The sequence below is a fragment of the Cetorhinus maximus genome, chromosome 9 (genome assembly GCF_964194155.1).
Source record: "Cetorhinus maximus chromosome 9, sCetMax3.hap1.1, whole genome shotgun sequence".
In the NCBI taxonomy this organism is placed as follows: Eukaryota; Metazoa; Chordata; class Chondrichthyes; order Lamniformes; family Cetorhinidae; genus Cetorhinus; species Cetorhinus maximus.
The window spans coordinates 98,783,771-98,801,215 of record NC_135887.1 but is presented as its reverse complement, the minus strand read 5'-3'; the positions used below and the strand labels follow the sequence as shown (position 1 = coordinate 98,801,215).

General features: G+C 41.6%; 1 protein-coding gene across 2 annotated transcripts in view; it reads right to left on the bottom strand.

Annotated features, from left to right (window-relative positions):
• sbf2 (SET binding factor 2) overlaps nucleotides 1–17,445 on the bottom strand; it is a 669,356-nt gene that overhangs the window by 313,810 nt on the left and 338,101 nt on the right. For both annotated transcript variants that reach the window (XM_078549182.1, XM_078549183.1), the window contains 2 exons: nucleotides 14,673–14,781; nucleotides 13,466–13,579 (listed from right to left, as the gene is read on the bottom strand). In XM_078549182.1, coding sequence (XP_078405308.1) covers nucleotides 13,466–13,579; nucleotides 14,673–14,781 — 223 coding nt within the window. The remainder of the gene's footprint in view (nucleotides 1–13,465; nucleotides 13,580–14,672; nucleotides 14,782–17,445) is intronic.

The following is a 17,445-nucleotide window of genomic DNA, read 5'->3' as shown; positions in this document are numbered from 1 at the left end:
GAAGTCCACGACATTATTTTAACAAACTTGGAAGCTTGTTTAACAAGCTCTATTCAGCTTGGAATTTAGTGCTACGTGGAGAAGAAGCTTCTAGTTAGTAATTCTGACTTGTTATACAACAGAGGCATTTGGCAATTTCCAAAGTAAGAATTTCTCATCCACTATCCATACTTCCTTACTAAAGATCAAAGGATTTTAAAAATTCATTTAGGGTATATGGGCTCCGCTGGCTAGGCCAGTGTTTATTGCCCATCCCTAATCACCCTCGGGAAGGTAGTGGTGAGCTGCCTTCTTGAACTGCTGCAGTCCCTGTGGTGTAGGTATACCCACAGCGCTGTTAGGGAGGGAGTTCCAGGATTAAGAACATCTGAATAAAAATATACGTAGACATTTATCAGACTTTCAACAGTATGGTGTTAAATCTAATCACAGCTGTTCAAAATCAAAAATTATGATAATTTAACAGGATTATAAATAAAAAACGGCAAGAAGTTGCCAAAAGGTTGTCACACCTGCAAAAAGAGAAAATGGGCAAAACACATACTACATATCTGTTAATTGTCTATTAACTTAGTGTTTAATTATATTCAGATGGTGGGAATTAACTGGGGATTCATTTGTGCTCCCTTATATAGGAGCAGACCAAAACTATCGTGGTTGAGTTTGGAGGTGCATGTTTGTAAGGTACATCTCTGTAAATAAAGACTTATAAAGTGTATAAAAATTGGGCTCCAGTTCTATCCTTCACCAGGCTTTTAAAAAAAACTATCTACAGAAGAATAATAATTGTATACTGTACAAATATTTGGTGAAACGTAGGAGGGGTAAAATGTAACAAAGTCCCATGAAACAAAAACTGGCATTTTCACATGGCTTTTATAGTGGTTACCCATCCCAAAGGTGCTTCACAAAGTCAAAATGAACAGACCAAGGGCATGTTTAGAAAAGTGTTTATTTGAAGATTTTGAAAGTCTGTTGAGGGTTAACAAGGCAGTATTATTTGGGAATAGCTAATGTACACCCTCGAATATGGAGTTAAAGGTAGTTATATATGGTGGAGAGATTTATAAGCAAGGATGAGGATTTTGAATTAATTCACAGAATAGTACAATACAGAGGGGGTCATTTGGCCCATCAAGTTTGCACCAACTCTTGAAGCGCAATCCAGTTAGTTTCACTCCCACTCCCTTTAGCCATATCTCTGCAATTTTTTTCTCCTTAAAATATTTATCAAATTCCCTTTTAAGGGGTGCTATTGAATCAGTATCAACCCCCCTATCAGGCAGTGCATTCCAAATTCTAACCATCTGTTACGTAAATATGTTTTTCCTCAAGTTTCCATGTTCTTATGGCTCTTATGCCAACCACCTTGAATCCGTGCCCTCTGTTTTGACTCTGCTGCAATTGAAAAGAGTTTCTCTTCATTTATTCTACCTACTTTCAAGATTTTAAATACCTCAAAATTCAAATCTCAGCCTTCTCTGCTCAAAGGAGAACAACCCTAGCTTCTTAAGTTATCCATGTAACTACATGCTTCATTCCTGGAACCATTCTAGCAGATATTTGGAAGACTGAAGCCATTGATTTCTGTTCCTGCTCCAAACTCCATTCACTAGCTACCAACTCCAACCCTCTCCCTGGAAACCATCTGAGATTAAACCATTCTGTTCATAACCTTGGTGTCACATCTGATTTTGAGATTAGCTTCTGACTTCATATTCATGCCACCCCTATTTCCACCTCTGTAACATTGCATGACTTTGCCCATCTCAGCTCATCTGCTGCTGAAACCCTCATTCATGTCTTCATTACCTCTGGACTTGACTGTTACAATGCACTCCTGGATGGTCTCCCACATTCTACCCTCTATAAACTTGAGGTCATCCAAAACTCTGCTGCCTAGGTCTTAACTCGCAGCAAGTCCCATTCCCCTATCATCCCTGTGCTCATTGTATTGTCTTCTGGTCAAGCAATATCTTGAGTTTAAAATTCTTATCCTTGTTTTCCAATCCCTCCAAGGCTTTGCCCCTCCATATCTATAATTTCATCTAGCCCCATAACCCTCTGGGATATCTGCGCTCCTCTGGACTCTTATGCATTCTCAATTATAATTGCTACACCTTCAGTTGCTGAGGCCCAAAGTTCTGGATTTCTCTCCCAGCACTTCTCTGCCTCACTTTCCTCCTTTAACGCACTCCTTAAAACCTACCTCTTTGACCAAGCTTTTGGTCAGCTGACCTAATATCTCCTTATGTGGTTCAGTGTCATATTTTATTTTATAGTACTCTTATGAAGCGCCTTAGGACGTTTAATCGCGGTAAAGGTGCTATATAAATATAAGTTGTTGCTAGCCTCATATGCACCCTCTCCAAAGCCTTCACGTCCTAAGGTGTGGTGCCAGAACTGAACATAATGGCTCAGATCTTCTGGTCAGCAGCAGAATGGAAGGGCACGTTGCTGACCACATTTACTGGTCCCCTTACCTTTTTACGCTGCAGCCTTTGGTCCATCCTGGCTTGACTCCAGCGACAAGTAGAGTGAGGAGGACTGGAGGAAAAGTGCAACTACAGCAATGCCACACTCCCTTTTTGATCATAACTGAAGACATGCCCCTTAAGATGTGCTTCAGTTCATTGACTTAGAGTTTTAAATGTCATCACTCCCAACGCTGTTCCGCCTTCCCCCCACATCCTCCCAACACTGTTCGACAATCGCCCCGCTCCAAAAACACTCACCCCCACTCCCGCTGTCCCGACAGTGTTCACCCCCACTCCCATTCCCCCGGAAAATGCTCACCCTCCACTCCCTTTCCCCCTGACAATGCTCACCCCCACTCCTGCACCACTCGACAATGCTCATTCCTCACGACAATGCTCATCTCTCTCCCCTTCTGACAGTGCTCAATTCAGCACCCCCCAACTGTTCCTACATCGAACAGACTAAGAAGCCAGGGATTTTGGAAGATGAGTTGGGAAGGGGAAGTGAGGGATGGGTGAGCAGTGCTGGGGGATTTGTGGAAGCAGGGTAAACATTGTTGGTGGGTGGGGTTAGGTGGCAAGCATTGTCAGGAGTGGAGGTGGGGTTAGCAGTGCCATGGAGGGATTTGGGCTGTGTCATGGAGGGGTTTCAGCTGTGTCAGGGGGTTGTAGGTGAGCTGTGTCAGGTTGCCATTGTGCTGAACTGTTTTGACACTTCAAGCTTAGAGCTGTGATGCTGAGCAGGCTTTACACTTGCTAGGAACAGTTCTAAAGAAATCAGTGTAGAAACCAGGATAAGTATAGGGCAATGCCACATTTGCACAGTTACACGTCCCAAGGGGACCATCAGTGAGGGCTGTCACTGAACTGTCTTGGGTATGGGAAGTTTCTAATTCTAATGTAAATGTGCTCCCTAGAACTTCTGATACAAGTACAATCCTCAATGGCAGCAAGCTATTCACTGTTAGTGGGATCTGAAGATCTGGGCTAATGCCCCAGCTGAGGCTAAACTAGTGTCTTTTTTAAGGTTAGCATAACTTCATGGCTTTTGTACTTTTATGCCTCTATTTACAAAGCCATATACCCCATTTGCTTTATTAGTGTGTTAACCTATCCTGCCACCTTCAAAGATTTGAGCACATGCACCCCAGGTGTCTCACTTCTAGCATCCACTTTAAAATTGTATAATTTAGCTTGTATTATCTCTCCTAGTTCTTCTTTCCAAAATGTATCATGTCACACTTACCTATTGAATTTCATCTGCTGTTCCACAACACCATGTGTGTCTATTACTATCTTCCTGACTGTTTTCTACATTTCCAAGTTTCATGTTACCTCCAAATTTCAAACCTTTGCCCTACACACCAAGTCCAAATCATTGATATATATTAATGCTAGCAATGGTCTTAGTACTGAACGCTGGGGACCGCCACTGGACATCACTCTCCAATCCAAAATCAAATGGGAAAACGTGAACTTCACCACTTTGACAAGAATAGAAAAGCAGCATATTATTTAAATGGAAAAAGATTGCAGAACTCAGTGGTACAGAGGGATCTAGGTGTTATGGTACATGAATTGCAAAGTCAGTTTGCAGGTACAGCAAGTGATTAGGAAGGCAAATGAAACGTTGTCGTTTATTGCAAGGGGAATGGAATATAAAAGAAATGTTTTGCTACAGTTGTACAGAGCATTGGTGAGACCACATATAGAGTATTGTGTACAATTTTGGTCTCCCTATTTAAAAAAGGACAAAGTGCATTAGAAGCAGTTCAGAGAAGGTTCACTCGACTAATACCTGGGATGGCAGGGAGGGGGAGAGGTGGTATTATCTTACGAGGAAAGGTTGGACAGGCTGTGCCTGTAACTAATAGAATTTAGAAGGTTGAGAGGCGATCTTATTGAAACATATAAGATCCTGAGAGGACAATAGGGTGGATGTTTCCCCTTGTGAGAGAGAATGGAACTAGGGGACACAGTTTAAAAATAAGGCGTCTCCCATTTAAGATGGAGATGAGAAGAATTTTTTTCTCTCAAAGGGTCTTGAATCTTTGGAACTCTTCCCCAGAGAGTGGTGGAGGCAGGGTCAATGTATATCTTTGTGGCAGAGGTAGATAGATTCTTGACGAACAAGGGAGTCAAAAGTTATTGGGGATAATCAATGTGTAGAGTTGAGACCACAATCAGATCAGCCATGATCTTATTGAATGGCGGAGCAGGCTTGAAGGGCTGAATGGTCTACTCCTGCTCTTAATTTGTATGTTCGTATTAAGCCCAGGATAGGACACAAGCAAAAATAGTTTGATAACTTGGAGTTTATCTAGCTTTATATTAGAGAAATCAAACCTGGCCATGAAGAAGTCAGTAGGGTAAAGCATAATTGGAGATGGTCAATATTTCAGAGATAGAAATAGGTGGTCTTAGTACCGGATAGGATATAAGGTTCGATGCTCAGCTCAAGGTCAAATGAGACTTTTGTTCTGTTCAACATCTATAGGAAGGGATAGAATTGGGACCAGGCTCTTTGTTGGGACTTGAAAAGGGTGATATTCATCTGGAGACAATTCTCAACTAATAAAGATTAGTTTTTGGTACCAGTGAGATCAGCTGAAGAGTCTTTTTTGATCCTGTCCTTTCCCATGATCCCATCCATAACCATGCACCAGCTATGTTGGGAAAAGTAAAGGTGGCACCAAACAGTGCAATGGAGATGGGCCACAGAGGAAAGATCATGTAGGAAGAGTGGCTAAATACTGCTGGGAGGTTAATGAGGGCAAGGTGGGTATGATTGTCCAATGCGTTATGGCACTAGACTAGTAACCTAGAGGTGAGTTCAAATCAAATCATGTGAAATTCAATTCAATAGATCTTGTAATTATGGATGATCACCAGAAAGATAATGCAGAACGTTCCAGGAAAGCACAACTTGTTCATTGATGTCCTTCAGGAAAGGGAGCCTGCCACATCAGCCCAGTCTGACCTATGTAAGATTCCAGTTCAATGCCATACAGTTAATCTGTAATATCCTCTGAATTAGCCAAGCAAGCAAGTAAGTTGTAAACAATCACTGTGAAGTTCAGTAATAAGCACCAATTGTGGGAGCATTTTCAACACAATGACTGCAGTGTTGCCTGCTCAGGGAATCTAGGATTGGGCATTAAATGCACAAGAATACAAGGATTAGGAGGAGTAGGCCATTTGGCCCCTCAAGCCTGCTCCACCATTCAATAAGATCACGTCTGATCTAATTGCTGCCTCAATTCCACTTTCCAGTCTGTCCTCAATAATCCTCGACTCCCTTGCTGATCAAAACTCTGTATGACTCAGCCTTGAACATATTCAATGACCCAGCCTCCACAGCTCTCTGGAATAGAGAATTCCCCAGACTAACAACCCTCAGAGAGTAAAACAAATTCTCCTAATCTCCATCTTAAATGGGGGACTCAATTTTTTAAAGTGTGTCCCCAAGTTCCAGACTCACCCACAAGGGGAAACATCCTCCCAGCATCCTACCTGTCAAGTACCATCAGGATCTTATGTGTTTCAAATAAATCACCACTCATTCTTCTAAACTTCAATGGGTATAGGCCTCATAAGATAACCCATCCATGCCAAGAATTAGTTAAGTGAGTAAGCCTTCTCTGAACTGCTTCTAAGACAATTATGTCCTTTCTTAGGTAAGGAGGTCAAAACTGCATGTAGTACTCCAGGTGTGGTCTTACCAATGCCCTATACAACTGTAGCATAACTTCCCTACTTTTATACTTGATTCCTTTTGCAATTAATGCCAACATTTCATTTGCTTTCCAAATCACTTCCTGCACTTGCATAACAACGTTTTGAGATTCATGTACCAGGGCACCCAGATCCCTCTGGACTGCAGAGTTCTGCAGTCTCTCTCCAATCAAATAATATCCTGCTTTTCTATTCCTCCTGCCACATTTTCCCACATTATGTTCCATCTGCCAAATTTTTGCCCACTCATTTCACCTATCTAGAATCTCTCCGAGTCCTCTTGACAACTTACTTTCCTACCTTTGTCTCATCAGCAAATTTAGCTCCCATACCTTCAGCCTCTTCATCCAAGTCATTGATATAGATTGTAAATAATTGAGGCCCCACAACTGATCCCTGTGGCATTCCACTAGTAAATTGGCACTCCACCAGCCAACATTCCAAAATCAAATAAGAATTTGCAGATTGCAACAGGGTTCAATGGGCATAATGTTGAAAATCATAAATCCAAAAAGATCCTGACATAAAGAGTGAGTTAATTAGTACTTTTTTCCAAAAAATTGTTCTTAGGGTTTGAGTGTCATTGGCAAGGGCAGCAGTTATTGCCCATCCCTAATTGCCCTGGAGAAGATAGGGTAAGCTGCCTTCTTGAATCGCTACAGTCAATGGCGGTGTAGGTACACCCATTGTGCTGTTAGGGAGCGAGTTCCAGGATTTTTGACCCAGAGACAATGAAGGAAATGCGATATATTTCAAGCCAGGATGACGTGGGACTTGGAAGAGAAATTGCAGGTGCTGGTGTTCCCATGTGTGTGTTGCCCTTGTCCTTCTACATGGTAGAGGTCATAAGTTTGGAAGGTGCTGTCAGAGGAGTCTTGACAAATTGCTGCAGTGCATCTTATAGGTGGTATACACTGCTGCCACTGTGCTAGTGGTGGGTGGGTGGGGGGGGTGGGGGCGGTGTGTGTGTGTGAATGCTAAAGGTGGTGGATGGGGTGCCAACCAAGTGGGCTGCTTTGTCCTGGATGATGTCGAGCTTCTTGAATGTTGTTAGAAATATAGAAGATAGAAGCTGGAGTAGGTCACTTAGCCCTTCAAGCCTGCTCTGCTATTGAATATGAGCATGGCTGATCCTCTATCTCATCACTATACGCCTTGACGCCTTTAAAGTCTAGAAATCTATTTCCTTCTTAGATATATTCAGTGACTTGGCCTCCACAGCCCTCCGTGCTAGAGAATTCTATAGGTTCACCACCCTCTGGGTGAAGAAGTTTCTCCTCATCTCAGTCCTAAATGGCCTACCCCATATCCTGAGACTGTGACCCCTTGTTCTAAACCCCCCCAGCCAGAGGAAACATCAACCCTGCATCCAGTCTGCCCAGCCCGGTCAGAATTTTATAGGTTTCAATGAGATCCCCTCTCATTCTTCTAAACTCCAGTGAATACCGGCCTAGTCGGCCCAATGTCTCCTCATACGACATTCCTGCCATCCCAGAGATCAGTCTGGTGAAACTTCGTTGCATTCCCTCTATGTCAAGTATATCCTTTCTTAGGTAAGGAGACCAAAACTGCACACAATACTCCAGGTGTGGTCTCACTATGGTCTGCGGTAAGACACCTTTACTCCTGTCCTCTTGTAATGAAAGGCCAACATACCATTTACCTTCTTAACTGTTTGCTGCACCTGCATGCTTGCTTTCATTGATTGATGTACAAAGACTCCCAGGTCCCTTTGTACATCAACATTTCCCAATCTAACACCATTTAAATAATGCTCTGCCATTCTGTTTTTCCTATTGAACTGGATAACTTCACACTTATCCATGTTATACTGCATCTGCCATGTATTTGCCCACTCACTCAACTTGTCTAAATTGCCTTGAAGCCTGTTAACATCCTCCTCACCATTAACATTCCCATCTAGTTCTGTGTCATCAGCAAACATGAAAGTGTTACATTTGGTTCCCTCATCCAAATCATTGATATATATCGTGAATAGCTGGGTGGTACCACACTAGTCATCACCTGCCATTCCAAAGAAGACCCATTTATCCCTACTCTCTGTTTCCTGTGTACTAACCAATTCTCAATCCAATATATTACCCTCAATCCCTTGTGCTTTAATTTTGCACACTAACCACTTATGTGGGACTTTATCAAAAGCTTTCTGAAAACCCAAATACACCACATCCACTGGTTCTCCCTTATCTATTCTGCTAGTTACATCCTCAAAAAACTACAGTAGGTTTGTCAAACATGATTTCCCTTTCTTAAATACATGTTGACTTTGTCTAATCCTATTGATATCTTCTAAATGTCCTGTTATCATATCCTTTATAATAGACTCTAGCATCTCCCCTACCACTGATGTTAGGTTAACCAGTCTGTAGTTCCCAGTTTTTTCTGTCCCTCCTTTTTTAAATAGTGCGGTTACATTTGCCACCCTCCAATCTGCCAGGACTGTTCCAGAATCTACAGAATTCTGGAAGATGACAACCAACGCACCCACTATTTCCATGGCCACCTCCTTTAGTACCCTGGGACGTAGATCATCAAGCCCTGGGGATTTATCGGCTTTCAGTCCCATTAATTTCTCCAGAACTGTTTTTTTAGTAATTTGCTTCAATTCCTCCTTCTCACTAGGCCTTCGATTCCCTAGTATTTCAGGGAAGTTATTTGTGTCTTCCTCCGTGAAGACAGAACTAAAGTAGTTGTTTAATTGCTCTGCCATTTCCTTGCTCTCTATTATAAATTCTCCCGTTTCGGACTGTAAGGGACCTACATTTGTCTTCACCAATCTTTTTCTTCTTACATACTTGCTGGAGCTGCAATCATCCAGGCAAGCGGAGAGCATTCCATCACATTGCTGACATATGTCTTGTATATGATGGACAGGCTTACGAGAATCAGGAAGTTACGTGCTGCAAAATTGCCAGCCTCTGACCTGCTCTAGCAGCCACAGTATTTGTACAGCTGGTTCAGTTAAGTTTCTGATCAATAATAATCTCAAGATGTTGATGGTGAGAGAATTCAACATGTCAAGAGCAGATGGTTAGATTCTCACTTGTTGGAAATGGTCATTGATTGGCACTTGGGTGGTGCCAACGTTATTTGCCACTTAACAGCCCAAGCATGAATATTGTCCAGTTCTTGCTCGTCATTAGTACTTCGGTAACAAAAGTTTGCAAGTCTGGTCTACTTACTTACAAAAGTGATGCCCATGAGATTCCAAGAGGCATCAGTAACAGTACAGAAGAAAATGCTGCTCTGCTAGGGACCTTTCACATGTAGCTGCAAGGCTCCTTGGAATAGGGATCCCAAAGCCCCTCAGGTTCACCTCATTTTTGCAGTCAGTACAGAAGTGCATACATTACAATTATTCATAAGCTTTAACAATGTTAGGTTCTCTCCTTTGCCAAAACCAGTTAATTCTGTTTCTTTTCCAGTCCATGGGCTTTATCCTGTTTTTCACATACTTAAATAAAAGCAAAATACTGCGGATGCTGGAAATCTGAAATAAAAACAGAAAATGCTGTAAATACTCAGCAGGTCTGGCAACATCTGTGGACAGAGAAACAGAGTGAACGTTTTAAGTCCTATATGACTTTTCTTCAGAATTTACGAAGAAAAGTCATACTGGACGTGAAAATGTTCACTCTGTTTCTGTCTCTCTCCACAGATGCTGCTAGCCCTGCTGAGTTTTTCCAGCATTTTCAGTTTTCATTTGCGCAACTTAACCAGTTTTCACTGGTTGACTTTTCCATCCCTCAAGTATGCTCATCCATATTGTAGATAAGAGTTAATGAATCCCAGCTATTACCGCCTAACAATAATCAGAACCTTTCTATCGTGTGCCAGCATGAAAATATGCATGAAAACTACAGATTAATTTTTAACCCTTTCATTGCTAAATGATAGCAGAAGCTAGCCTGATAGGATTAAAAATAGTCAGTGATAAGATACGTAGGCAGGCAGCTTGGAGGGAAAAGGAGGGTGGATATGAGACCGGAACTGAAAATATTGGAGGATTTTTTTATGGGAAGCTTGACATCAGCTGTTAATAATGTTAACTAGTATTGGGCACAGAGGTACTTGTCTGGTCAAAGTGGCTTGAAAATCTGGTGCAGATTGGGCAGTGACACTGCAGTCACCTGCAAACTACAAATCATGTAATTCTATTGTGGTCAGTTTAGTTTAGGCACAGAGATCATGGAGGTTAAAAAGACGATATTTAATACTGGCAACACAAAGGGCAGTTGATCGTTGATGAATAGTCACTGCCAGGTAAATTGTAAATCAGGCTCATCCAACGAGCAGACCAAGAAGCCCCTCTATGCGGCCACATGCGGTTTGAAAATGCTGGTCAAACTGGTAAGTTGGAATGGAAGATTCTGCAAGGAGCTGCTCCTTCAATCACAGGCTGTTTCTCTCCCACATTTTGGGTGTGGAAGAGAAACAATCTGTGATTGGAGGAGCAGCGATCAACAGTGGTGGTGAGTTGGGGGCCCGGGGAAGCAGGGCGCCAGGGGAGCGGGCCCCAGGCAGCAGGGCGCCCAGGGAGCAGGCCCCAGGCAGCAGAGTGCCAGGGCCATGGAGAGGAGACGCTTGCTGCGAGGCCCGGTTGGGGGGGAGGCAGGGGAGAGACCGACTGCTGTGTGTGACAGATTGAGTGTGAGCGTGTGTGGGAGTATGAGAGAGAGAGAAAGCGCAAGCATGCGTGCATGGAAGTGAATGTGAGAGAGAGCGAGTGAGTTAGTGCATGAGAGAGAGAGAGAGAGAGAGAGAGAGAGAGAGAGAAAGAAAAAGAGGTGTGTGTGAGTGTGATTGTGTGTCCGCCTTACTCCCAGTTTCAGTTTTCTCACTCTCACACTACACTCCAACACATACACACACTCCTACAGTAGATGAGGGTCAGTGAGCATCCTGGGACTGGGACTAAGCCTGGCACACACACAGGCCATTTTTATTAATTACTCTTTTTTAACTTAACAACTTATTGCTATGACATTGCTCAATTTTTGCTCAGCAATTGTTTCTTTTCTCAATACCTCAACTTTTTCTCTTGAAATTCACCTCAAACTTGTGCTGAACCTTACCTTTCTGAAATTTGCTCATTAGCTTGAGGAAGAAAAGATGGAAATGTGCCTCCTCCCTACCCCAACCCCACCATCAACCCCAAATGAAAAGGCTGGACAAGCCTGTTGTAAATAGTATGAGGGCTGTCACACAGCTTTGTTTGACCTGGTCATGATTTTGAAGGCATCTGTCTCAAGGCAGATTGTACTCATTCTTGTACTCAAGGCAGTTTAGTCATAACATCATGAAGCAATTGCAGGATTGAGATAAATTTCCTAAACATCCAAATCTTTGGAGCACAATGCACAGAGCTTCGCGAATTGCTGAGTCAATTTTTAGTTAGCGCGATGAATGCAACGTAGAATTCCTGGTGTCGTTCTCATCACTTTTCTTGGGTTTGTCAGGCAACAAAGACTATGTTGGAGGTTCCTTTGCAAGCTCTAAAATCACACGGAGCCTCTGTGAGGATTTCCTCAGCCACAGGAAGTAGTTGATTCAGGAGAATGTGTGTCAGGATTTTCCCTGCTATGGACAAGATGGAAACATCTTGATAGTTTCCGCAGCATGATTTATCCCCCTTCCTCTCCTTTCTTGGGAGAATTATTGCATTCCTGAAGCCTGCGAGAGAAGGGGGGTGGGCGGGGTGCGGGGATGGAGTTCATTTTCCTCCTATGTCCATAGGATATGTGACAACTGTCGATTTCTTCAATTCTGCTGTTGCCAAAACATAGCTCATATCAAACCCACACCTGGTCAGCCAAATATTCAACCCCCCCATAGATGCTGAAGGAGAGACTCTGGAACGTATTGTGCACTTCCCATACCTTGGTAGCCACAACTCCCAGAAAGTCACCAATGATGATGGGATGCAACATCGGATCAGATGCGCCAGCTCAGCCTTCTACAAACTACAGCAGCGAGTGTTCGACAACAAAGACCTCTACAAGACACAAAAGTCCTAATGTACATGGCAGTTGGCGTCACCAAACTCCTGAACTGCAGTGAGGCCTGGACTGTGTATCAGTGGCATAACAACACTGTAGAAATTCTATCAACAATGCCTCTGCCACATTTTCCAGATTCAATAAGAGGACCGTAGACTAATGCTAGTGTCTTTCTTGAAGCCAGCTCCATGGGCATTCAGGCAGAACTCCTGCAAAATCAACTTCGATGTACTGAACACTGTATCCGGATGGCCAAAAACTCTGTCTCCCCCGCCAGGTCCTGTTTTCTTTACTCTCAAATTGCCAACGTTTCAAGGGAGGACGAGGAAAATGCTTCAAAGACACTCTGAAGCTCACCTTGAAGCACGGCAGCATTGACATAAATGACTGGGAAGAGTTTGTTAACAATTGTTCAGAATGGCAACAACTTGTTCATCAAGCTGCATCATGCTTTGATTCACGTCCTAGTGATGAGGCAGAGTGGCAGCAGAGAAAGAAAGAAAAGGAAGCTAATCTTGCATTCCATATCCCATCACCTCGTGGAACGTCCTGGCCCATCTGCCCAAAGATATGCTGTTTGAGAATCGGCCTTTTCAGTCACATGAAGACATAGAAACTCGTGGCTCTAACTGGACGTTATCACCAAATTGAGGGATGGCCGATGAGGACTTGTGTGGTAAGCGGCAAGAAGGGATCAAGAGTACAAAAGGTGGATGTCATGGAACAGATGAGCCTAACATGGGGTGGACTGGAAAATGTCAGGGATGAAGAGGGAGGCTGAAACAGTCATGGAATATGGCACAGCAGCTGTGTAGAACAGTCAAAGACTGAGGGATAGGCTAGAAGGCAGGACTAAAGGTGAAGAGATGAGATGAAATAATGAAGTGATAGAAAAAAGGACAAGATCAAAGGAGCAAAAATAATTGGTGTTCAACCAAATTCTGTCAGGGAATTCTGATTTCATTGCATGAGCGCATGGCTGGTGCTATAACAATGAAAACAACTCCAGTAAAAAAAAAAGTCATCGTCACTCATGCCAAATTTGTGCTGTGGTATGACATCCTTAACCCAGAGGGAGAAAAGAGCTTTTAAGAGTATTCCCATAGCAATCATACTATAGACTAGAACAAGGTCAGCTTGTTCAACAATGCAACTGGAATTCTAAGTACAAATCAACAATGCTACTTTAAGTTAAAATTCTTATTTCAAATCATATTGTTATCAGAGACTTACAAGAGAAAGCGCTGCTTGAGTGTGATGTAAGAGAGGCTCTGGAAGCTGGGAGAGATGAATGCATTCTGGGATTTTAATAGTACCTCCATCCAAATCAGCAACGATTACATCTAACTAGAGAAAGGACATCCAAAAACAAATTAAAAAAGAATTAAAAATTGGGAATGAATTCTGCATAACAATTACATTGATGCATAAGAATCACAAAACTGAAATAGGCCAGTCAGCCCTACAGTTCACGTGTTGCCTATTCTCCACAGAAACAGTAGGTCTAGTCCTTTGTGTCTGTCCTGTCCTCCTACTGCTTTCTCCAGCTGCCTATCTAGCCTATTCTTGTATGCTGACATGGCTTCTGCTTTAACCACTATCTCTGGAGATGCATTCCACAACCTAACAACACTAAAAATATTTCTCCAGCTCTCTATCTTAAGTCTCTTGCATTTAATTTTCTATTCTTGTTCCTAAAAATGACTATACAAACAGTAGCAACAATACTAAGTTTTAAATGCACAACTTATTCACTGGAGCCCTGATCCTGAAGATTGCTGGTTTAAATTTCAGAACTATTTCAGTATATTCAAATGCAACAATAGCTTATCCAGTTCAGAGCTGGAGTCTACCATCTTCATTAGATTTGTATCATCTGCAAATTTAGCCACTAGCACCAGGTCATTTACAAAGTTTCAATCAAACAAGTTCTCAAGACAGACTGGGACCCCACTGGTAACATTCTCAAAGGTTGATGGCAATCCCTGTATAACTAACCTCTGCGTTATCAGTCAATCAATTATTTATCAACAATAAAATATTTCACTGATTCATGCTTTATTTTCAGCACCAGACTTTCCAGAGGAACTGTATCACTATCACAAAGGGACACTGCCCCTTGTAATTTTAATTAATTGCTATCCTGAGTCAGTGTCCTGCGGAGGACACTAAGACAAAGAAAATGGCCTCTTCTTTATATATGTAAACGTTGCTCATTTATTGAACAGCAGTGTAATGTAAATCAAGATAGTTAATGTGGTATGTATCACATATTTAGATGTACAAAGCAATCTGGGTAAATAGTTTGCTTACAAATTTAGTAAGCAACATAATCGTGCAGAATAAAATGCTTTTTGGTAATAATGCACATTTGATGTGCACAAAATCAGACAAAATCCAGAACTCTTCTAAACAAACATACAAATGGGCTGCAACATACCAGATCATTAATTTCATTGTGAAACATGGAGTGTACACCAATGATAAATGGAGTTGGTGAGCTTAACACTTCCAAGAGTCGTGCAGGGAGAATCGGAATGTAAGGGTAACTGGGGAAAAACAAAAAGAAAACAGAGTTGGCTGCATTAATCACCTCATACAGATACAAAAAAAATTAAGATCCAGGGCACAATTTTTTCTTAGTAAGTTCTCAGTCAGTACCCCCACTTTGGCTGTTCCATAGACAGTTCTTAATAAATAACAGATTTAAAAATACAAACTGCAATGCCACTTCTTAATAAATTTACTGGTGATAAAAATATGTAACAATGAAAGACAGTTGTTTTTTTGCTGGCCAACACGTCTTCATGTTAAATTCTAAGTAAATGCAAACATAAGGAACTATAACATTCTTTGTTCAATTGCTTGAACAGGGTCAAGATACAATCTGTATAATTTTAATACTCAATCCCTAATAAAACCAGTTCAACATTTCATATATAAATAATCCAACTGCAAAACAGGAATTGAAACTAAAGGAAATACTTAATTGCTATCTTCTTTCTTTCAAAAAATAAAAATGTATGAAAATGTTCTTGATGTTATAAAAACCTAGCAGTTTCTGTAAAATTAAATCCTCCTCTGGCTATATTGTGCTATTTAATAAAACAGGCAGCCTTCAATTTCAGTTTGGAGCACCATTTCCTTTGATTCAGAAGATTGTGAATCAAAACTCCAATCTGGGACCAGAGTACCCAATGCGTTGACACTACTTCTCTGATATGGTGCAACATCATAGGAGGTTACATCAGCCAAATAAGGTGTTAAAGACCCCGTCTATCAGTTCAGGAAGAAGGAAATGATTCCATGACACTAATTAAAAGGAGAGAAGGAAATTTTTCTGATGACCAGCATTCCTGCTTCAACCATTAACTGGTCATTTACTTCATTTACTGTTTGTGAGACCTTGCTGACTGCAAATTACCTACATAATAACAATAACTGCACTCAAAGTGATTGATTAGCCAAGGGACATCTTGCCATAAGTGTTATATGAATTCAAGCTCTTTCTTTTCTGACCCAACTTAATCATTTGTCACTACAACCAACTTTCCACACAAAACATTTTACAAAGATAAAACAAAAGATCTAACTGCTCCAACTGCTGACAACAGACTCCTATGTGTGAACCCAGTCTTGGCTGTTACTTAAATTTGTCTCTCCCAAACAGAATTTCAGGTTACCAGGCACAGCATCCAGACTTAAGAATTGATGTATCTCTAAACTTGTACTACCTATCTGCCAAAAAAGGGCAGCATTAACAATAGCACTGAACAATTCCAAAACAATTATCTCTCCTTGATTAAAGAATGAAGGCTCCCACTCAAATCCAGCTGACAGTGATGGGTGAATGCACAATGTGTTGAATGCTCTCCTTTTTTTTGGTCCATAACGACGCAATGAAAGGCTTTATTCTCCATTCACTGGAAAGAGATTACAAGTAATAGGTTTGGGAACTAACAAACCAGCTCCTAATGGGTTTGAAGTAACCGCACAGATCGGGCCTTAATCAAGTATTAAAATGGTAATTTTCTTTCACATTTTGGGAAAAGGCTTCTGTGATGACCGTTGTGTTTTGGGGAAAAGCCTGTATTTTTTTCGAGATGGTCCTTTAAAACAAAAGTGGAACTAGGGATAATTCTGGAAGGATGGGTAACTAGTTTTCCTGGGTATGAGGTCATTAGGTTTCCAAGAAATGCCCGTGTGTACTGACATTGCTATGGTGATGAAAGTTAAAAAGCAAAGGGCAAATAGACATCTAATTGGGAGATCAAATTACAACTGGGTCTCAAAACCCAGAAATACAGATCTCTGTGCATAGGACAGAATCTGTAGTTGAGGGATTCAGAGAAGGCATTTTTACAAGGAGCTATGTACATAATACAGTCAAAAGGACAGAAAGCTGAAGGCAAGGAGAGCAGGGATTGTGGATTGGACAAGACCAATGCTGCTATTTCAGTTTTGCCAGAGCTAACCAGACTGTTTGAAGCGTTCAGAGAATGGAATCTCTGAGGATTCTTTGCCATCGAAAGCCCGGGTAGGGAGTTTCTTTAGAGGTGTGCTATTTGAGTATTGACATATTTGGGCACTTTGAATGGAATACGGCCACCATTGAAGGTTACTCAAGGGCTAAATCCATTGAGTGAGAGGTCAGAGATCCTAGGCACTGGAGGCAGAATTGGAAAGACTGAGATTTCAGGTGGTGCCATATTTGTGCAGGAAGTGAAGCAAATGCTATACGTGAATCGTATCTTTGTTGTATCAACTACTTAAAAGTGAAATTTACCATTTTATTTGAAATGTCCTTCACCTGTTAATGTTTGAAGAATGCTGATTTTAATTGGTCTGTTACAGTAAAGATTTTTAGAAGAGAAATCTTGTCCATCAATTTTCTCCCTGTTGGCGTCATGGGGATTCCTTTCCTTTTTTAAAAGTTATCAGTCTCTATGTGGATTGTAACACTTCTTGACATTAGTACTGTCAATGGCAGAAACGTTTTGGAGTGGCTCCAGAGAATAAAATGGGGGCCATGACTTCAAAGCAGCCTGAAAGCTGCTGGTTACTATGAATCCATGCTGCAGGTTACCCATGATCTGCACCTTTGGTACAGCTCTTAGTTAATTTAAAGTTACAGCCCCTAAACTCACTGCTGTAATGAATGCAATAATCTCAGTTACATAAAAGCAAAGGATTGTGGATGCTGGAAATCTAAA